Raw genomic sequence first — 7,855 nt, 5'->3', positions numbered from 1 at the left:
AAAAACCTCTAGGCTCTGTTCCAAAGCTATTGTCTCATTTACCTCACATATTAAAAAGAAAAATAAAATAATGGAAGGACAGGGAACTGCACTTTCCTGGTTTATTTGATTCTGTCATGAAAGATGAAGGACAAAACTTCACTGGTCTTCAAAAATCTAGCACATACATCCCAGCAGCTAAAGCAAACAAAAAACACGTGAAGAACAGAGCTGTGGAGGACTGATGCTTTTCCACACCTGGGAACAAAAAGTACCTCTTTGCTTTTAGCTCAAAAATGGACACGCATGAACCCTGTCTGTCCTCCTTTAATAACCGAGGATAGAAAGGCAGTGTGAAAGGCTGCTAGTAAGACAGCATTGTTTCCTACAAGTCCAAATCTAGTGCTGTGGATAATGTGATATATAATGGCATAATGGTATAGGTGGTATATGATGCACCAATGAATCTGAAGCATGCTTAATAAAAATGAAGTAGCAGCAGCAAGCCTCCAGCAGGCTCTGCAGAAAATGGAGACAAGGAACCATTTTTCCAGTGGTACTGGCAAGCCAGAAGTGGCCTGATTAAACAGGGCCTCTAAAAGAGATTCGCCAGTAGCAAGATCCTCCCATCCTTAGTTCCCAAATAATCAATTCCAAGCTTCACAGTAAAAATTTGCACTGAGAAGTTGGTGTTCTGGTTTGTTATTTGGGGTTTTTTTATATACAAAGGTAACTACAGGCTAATTTTCTTCCAGTCTTCTTATTACTATTATATTATGCCAATTTATCCTGGTTGTATCTGTTCACACTAAAAAATTATCACGTGTAATGGCAAGACTAAAACTAAGAACCAAAGGAAATGTTAAGATGCAGTGCACATTCATTTCCTATCTTCAAATCACATTTGAATGAGACACACGCGAAAAATGAACCTTCAGTATAAATATGTGAAAGTCATCTTCAGCCAAAGAGTGTCTGTATCAGCTATTCCCGCCCCCCCCACATTTTTCCTTGCTGAAGAACTTCTCTCCCAGATTCATGCTTTCCTCTTACCAGTTTCATTCCATTTATTTGGCAAACACTCGCAAGTTTTCCATCATTTTTTGTGGAAGAACGAACTTATGCCACCTTATATCAAAAGGGAACTGTTGCTGAATTCACTAGAAGAGCACAAGGTTTGCCAGAACTTTTTTGCGCTCTCCCTTTTTCAGAAATCTGCTTCTATATACACCAAACACTGCAGTATCATTCTTTAAAATACAACTTCAAATCAGTGTAACTAATAAAAACCAGAACATTATCAATAGATATGATCCATCACCTAAGTCAGTTTACTTCAATTTAGAATTTGAGTTTAGAAAAAACAAATCACTGCTGAAAAAAATACAAATCTTTCTTACTATTGCATAAAACGAAATTAAAATTGAACTTCCCACTTTTTTTTAATTCACTTATATTTTCTTATTTTGCTTTCCCTTTTAACACACTGACAAGCCACGTTTGCTTGTCCAGTCTTAAGTACTTCTATGAAAAACATTGCATTGAATCATTCAAAAGGGAAAGGAAAAACGAAAAGCCAATAAAACTCCAACAAAACTTAACTCTCTCCCACCTTCTAAGACTGTGAGAAAAGGTCACTTGAACAGCAGATTTGAGAGCACAGAGACAGCACAGAACTTCTCCACATTAAAAGAATACTAACTAATCTGTTCCCTTAAACGGCAATATCCATCCCATTGGCTTGCAAGAGTAACAGAAACAGCAACTGATAAATTTATAATGGTCTTCTGAAGGTCTGTGCCACTGGCAGTCAGTTGTATGCAGAAACAGAACATTTGTAAGTTTGACAGCTCCTTATTAAAAGCAGAACAGCATTACTGGCAAAGGAGATGATCAACAGAAACTCTCCATTTTCCCCTAGCTACAATCTCTCCCCCAGGACGTGTAGCCAACTGAGGCCAGCTGGCCAACACATTGTTTTCTGCTTTTCCATTTTCCACAAAATTTCACTCCCAATTTGAACCATGCCCCTGGTACATGGTGCCACTGCCCTAACAATCAACCAGTTTGCAAGTGTTGAGATGGTATTGATTTATCACCAGTTCAGACTGAAATTAGAGGGTGACACCAGGCACTGAATAGCTAAAAATCTATAATCTACATATTCTCCATGTACGATAGGTACTAAAGTTGAAAATCTCCATGACCGCAATGCAGAAATATCAGTAAGGCGAATTTTCATACTTGCCTGTTTACGAGATCTCATTGCTGCCTCTTCTAATGTTTCAGCAGCTTCAAATTTGCCCTGTCGTCTGTAAAGTGCTCCAAGGTTCTTTAAGGTAGTTGTTACTGTTGGACTATTTGAAGGGGGGAAAAAAAAAAAGTTATTTATATACAAACACATTAAACTCCTCTCAATTCACCAACTAATAAAAAATTAATATAGTATCTATCCTATTTTTTGTAATTACTTAATAAATCTCTCTTGAAATATACTATACTGAACTTCATGTACAGGGAAAAACCTGTTAACCCCTTTCACTGTGCGTTAATGGCTTACACTTTGATTAGTCAACAGCCCTGAAACTGGAGGTTAGTAATTAGCCTCTAGAACTACTCAAGAGAAAACTGGAGTGCTATATCCTTGTGTTTCTCAGATGCGCCTTGAGGTGAAAGTTTAGCTCAATCTGAGTGTGTCCAACTGAACAATTACAAAGCTTCCAGAAAACAGGCCTACCCATGCATACAGTGACCATTACTGTACCTTGTGTTAGTCACAAAACAGATTACCAGTTCCTTTATCAGCTTTTACTTAATACCTATTTGCAGTTTCTGTGCAGTCAAACTATGCTTGAACAATAAAAGGAGGGGGAAAAAAAAATTGCACATTCCATTAACAAGTCTCATACTCCAACACGACATTTTTGTTTCAATGACACAATGGGAATTAGCTCAGTCACTGTATTGTTGCTTGAAGTTTTTCTCCAGTAACAGCAGAGAAAAGATTTCCGCATGCATTAGAATGAACTAGTACATGAAAAACAAACCAACAAGATGTTTTGCACCCAGAGTTCTGGATGGAGAAAAAAGAGCAGATTTCAACAGTACAAAGGTTCTGTTGCTTGTTAAATACAAGAATTCAAATGCTAAAGAAACAAAGTAACCCTCACTGCACATTATCAGTACTAGGTGCAGGTTTTTTCGTATATTGTACCACCCACACATTAAAAAAAAAAGCAGTTAAGGAACAAAATTAAAGCAAACAAAAAAGTATTTCACCAAGTATAATCCAAGCTGAGGTTCTTGTTTCTGCTATTTTAAGATACATTTTTTCATTCACACAAAACTATATTCTTCAAGCTTTAGAAACTCGAATAATGCTGAACCATGGCAGTTTAACTTTGTTTCTTGTGCCAGCTAGAAAACTCAAGGCTCAGTTATTTGCAGTCTCCTTTTTGCTTCTGGCCCTCTCTAGAGGTCTTGCTGGGGCCCGGAGAGCACGTATGCCAACCCACAGTATAAAAAGAAGGAAAGGTGACCTATGCTTCCACGTGAAGGACTGCCAAGAACACAAGTGGTGAATTTTTACATCACTTACTAGATCTAACCAGCCCAGATTAAAAGCATGCCCTGGACTTGAAAACTGCTACTGTGCTTCTGAAACCCAGTCTTGGGGCTTGAATTTTTAATGGTTTTTATAGTCCTAAGCAAGCAGCTGCTTTGGTTTCACTTTTAACGTGCTTTAATCTGACATTTCCAGATACTGGGCATTGCCGCATTGTTTGTCCTGTAAAGAAACTACCCACCTGTCAACTTTGCAAGCTTTGTACCAGCCACCATATTCTCCAAAAGATGTGCCATCTTTTTGCTTTCCCTAAAACAAAAGTAACATTGAAGAAAAATAACTGATCTGTAACTTAAATAGTAAACACTCTAAAAAAGATTTATGACAACGGCCTTACTTTGCATTCTTCCCTCTCTTCCGCATGCATCCAAATAGGCTTATTTTCATCTGATGGAACACAAGAAAATATTTTATAGAAGTACAAAACTACAAAGTAGTCATTGTTTGATTTTCACCCTTCTGAACTGAAGTTGTAAACCAGAGAATTATACTATTACCAACAACTATTACAAAAAAAGCTTACTGTCCATACTACCAGCAGCAGATAAATAAAGCATGCGCCTTTTCTTTTACAGTTTCACAGTTCTGTCTTCTTTTCTTATCTGAATTTAGACACAGTTACTTCTGAGAAGCTTTGAAGTCAATATATGCTGCCATTGATTTGCCATGTGCCTAGTTCTGTGCTAGAAAACATGCATTTATTTCTTTTATCATAACAACTGTTTTGACATCTACTAAGTGGTGCATATGCTACTGTCATGGAATGCAATGAAAATTCTTCACTGTGATTTATAGCTGATAAAATGCATTTGACTTCAATATACAGTGTAATTCACAATTTAAGGGTATTTTCCCCATTCTTTAAACGTATTAATGGAGGACTCACGCTAACAATGCATTTATTTTATCATTAAAAATCCTGCACTGACTTTTCCCTGGGACTGGAAAGTGACATATATTTTTCTGCCTCTATAAAAGTATCAAAATTGGTTTTATTTGGGCATAAGATAAATTATGACAGAAATACAATTCATAAAACATAAACCTACCAAGCCTACCTCACATAAAAAAACCTCTCCTTTTGAATCAAATGTTACTGCTATATCTAAATGCTTTCTTATGATGAATGTACTTCAATGCACCTACAATCTCACTTTAAGCCTACCTTAAGCAGACAACAATTTTAATGAAGATACAACTAACTTCCTGCAGATTTTACTTCATAACTCCTACAAAAATGAAATATACATTCAAATCTAGAGACTAGTTTCTTACCATCTACAGAGCCAAATTCCCGTTCGTGTGCACGAGTAAGAATCTCTTTGTATAAAGTTTCCGCTTGCTTAAATTTGCCCTGCTTTAGGTAGCAGGATGCCTGAAAACAAAATACCCCCCAAAAGGTTTATCAGCACACAGTTTTGTTCAGCTTGATAAATAATAAATACAATACATGCTGAAGAAAGGTGCATTTCCATTCATCAGAAAATTTTACTTTTTCTTAGATTTACTTTAAAAGGCTTACCAGGTTATTCTTTGTTTTCGCAACATTTGGATCATCTGGTCCCAGCTTAGTTTGGTAAATCTCCAGTGCCCTCTGATAGTAGTATTCAACCTCCTCATATTTACCCTGGTTCTGGCATAGTAAAGCCAAGTTATTTAATTGTTTGGCAACATCAGGGTGATCTTTCCCCAGAACCTGAAAATGAAATATCTTACATTAAAACATTTTCCAATCATCGTATCAGGGTTTAGAAATATCCTGTTAGTTTTTATTTCTTGTCAATTCAACATGAGGATGACAAAAGCAAAATTTGGATTTGAAATATATGAAAATGACTCAATTCTATTACAAACTGAGAATGTTGCAGAATGATTCATAACAGGATGAATGTTAAGTGGTGTAATAACATCATATGCACCGTATTTTACAACAAGTCAGGCATTCAGTCTCATACACTAGAATAAATAGTAGCTTAACTATCAAACGGGAAAGAAAAAGGTAAAGAAGGTTAATTACAAAACACAGAATTTAGAATATACCCAGAGTGCTTCAACAGCTCCATAGAACTACTGGAATTTACTACTGTTTTGAATTTCAGACACTGCTAACTACTAGGGCATTGCTAACTCTGTGGTTTATCTGGCAGATCTACCCAACCGAAAAATAAGAAAAGTGTTTTAACTTTGCTCCCTCCCCCAAAAAAATCCATTTAAAGATGCTGTATTCTTTTACTCATACCTTTTCTCTGATTTCCAGAGCTCGCTTACACAACGGTTCAGCTTCTTTGTACTTTCCGCGCTTACCATAAAGTACTGCAAGATTGTTTAGAGTTGCTGCCACCTGTGAACAGTAGAGAAATATTAATTATACTGGAATTTTCCAATACAAGTATCTGACAAATGAACACATCTGCAATGCATTGATGTTTTCAAATTTTACATGTGCAGAGTAGACCTCTTGAAATTTGCAAATGAAGAAATAATTATCATTGAATGCATACATACCAAACGAGGAAAGGAAGAAAATGAAATAATGAAATATTTTTGCTTCATTTGTGGAAATGTCATTTAGTGCATACATTTTCTTCATATGTTCCTCTCTTACAAAGTTACCCCTCACTTCTATACTCAGAGTTGCCCTGCTTTACACAGGCTACAAGAAGTGAGATCTCATTAATTTTAAACACTAAGTACAAAAGCTTGATTTATGTTTCATTAAAAAGCAGCAGTAAACCAAATCAGAAGTACACCTTCAATCTGAGTCTAATAAAGTGATTTGAGTAAGCAAATAAAAATCTTTCTTCCAAAATTAATTTCCCATAGAAAATCCATGCAATCCGAAATCAAGTATGTGCAAGTTATTTGTGGTGAAACAGCATTGAGTATAATGCTCAAAAGGTACGTTAAATATTTAAGAGAAGACAAAGAATGTTACATTGTGGCCTCCTACCTGTACTGGTTAGAGATAAGCCAGGTCTTAAAAACTTTCCTGTTGAGTTTAATATTAGAATGAGTTTAAAAAAATTCAGTGAAAAACACAACTAAGAACATGATATGCATGTATACAAACCGCTGGATGATCTTTGCCCAAAGTCTTTTCGCGGATAGCCAAGGCATCATTCAGGAGATTTGCTGCATCTTTGTATTTGTTCTGGTCTCTAAATTTTAAAGAGTCATAATTAATACTGGGGATTCAGACAGGAAAGTCATAAAAATGAAGCTGACGTCAGTACTGGCCTAAAGATGCTAGTACAAAAGAAGAGTAATTCAGAATACATTCCGAAGTCAGGAAGTAAAAACCTGAAGCCTGTAACTGTAAAGGAGTTTGCTGGTTGAGGACTAGCAGGTACTACCACTACACTGCTGTTCAATTTATACCTCTGGATTATCTGTTAAGTGGGTAATCAAGACATGCCCCCTCAGCAGACAAAAGAAAAAAAAAAGTATCAAAACCAGCTTCACTCACAAAACAAAGGCCCAGGCAAAAATGCAGCAACTTGTTTGACTTTTAAGTATAGGGAGACAAAGAAATATTGCAGGACTCTCTTTGAGGGTTTTAATAAAAAACAGGGAATGGAAAATAATACAACAGTGAAAAAATACTAGTCTGAACATTAACAGGTTGTAGCCAAATATTAACTATTTAACTGATATTTTATCTATGTCAGTATACAAACCTGTACACCAAAGCGAGTATGTTCAACATAGTGGCAACATCAGGATGATCGTGACCCGAAGTCTTCTCCAGATCTTCAAGAGCTTGTTTACAGAGAGGTACAGCAACCTCGTATCTACCTTGGGAAGCGTACTGAATAACAAGATTATGAAGGGTCCTTAATCTTGCTGGAATTTCATAGCCACCTTGCTGGGCAGCAGCTGCTGCACTGCTATGCTGCTGTTGAACTGAAAGAAATCCGCAAGATTTCAAGTTGTTTAGAAGATGACTGTAACTAAAACATCTAACATTACTGCTCAATGACACAAAATGAGTCACTGAATTTTATTTCTTCAATACAAAGTGTTAGTATTAGAACATACTTCACAGCAGTCATGCTGTCTTGAACAGTGACAATGAAAATATTCTTCATACTCTGTCCAGTATTGTATTAATATTATTTTACATTTCTATTAATTCAAAAGGGCCAAATGTAATAAACCAATGCAGAAAGTAGGAAACTATTTCAGCTCAGCACATCATTAACAGTTCTCAAGATAATATCGTAAATTTGCACTCACAAATATCGATGTTTC

General features: G+C 36.2%; 1 protein-coding gene across 1 annotated transcript in view; it reads right to left on the bottom strand.

The window, feature by feature from the left end:
• Positions 1-2,227: 2,227 nt before the first annotated feature.
• KLC1 (kinesin light chain 1) overlaps positions 2,228-7,855 on the bottom strand; it is a gene marked incomplete at its 3' end in the record, with an annotated part of 45,223 nt that continues 39,595 nt past the window's right edge. The window contains exons 5-12 of the mRNA XM_009637109.2: positions 7,282-7,507; positions 6,675-6,762; positions 5,844-5,945; positions 5,127-5,300; positions 4,880-4,979; positions 3,942-3,991; positions 3,786-3,853; positions 2,228-2,336 (exon numbers count right to left, since the gene is read on the bottom strand). Of these exons, the coding sequence (XP_009635404.2) occupies positions 2,228-2,336; positions 3,786-3,853; positions 3,942-3,991; positions 4,880-4,979; positions 5,127-5,300; positions 5,844-5,945; positions 6,675-6,762; positions 7,282-7,507 (917 nt within the window). The remainder of the gene's footprint in view (positions 2,337-3,785; positions 3,854-3,941; positions 3,992-4,879; positions 4,980-5,126; positions 5,301-5,843; positions 5,946-6,674; positions 6,763-7,281; positions 7,508-7,855) is intronic.

The sequence above is a fragment of the Egretta garzetta genome, unplaced genomic scaffold (genome assembly GCF_000687185.1).
Source record: "Egretta garzetta isolate BGI_Z169 unplaced genomic scaffold, ASM68718v1 scaffold334, whole genome shotgun sequence".
Classification (NCBI taxonomy): Eukaryota; Metazoa; Chordata; class Aves; order Pelecaniformes; family Ardeidae; genus Egretta; species Egretta garzetta.
The sequence above is the reverse complement of the archived record's forward strand: the minus strand, read 5'-3'. Positions and strand labels throughout refer to the sequence as shown.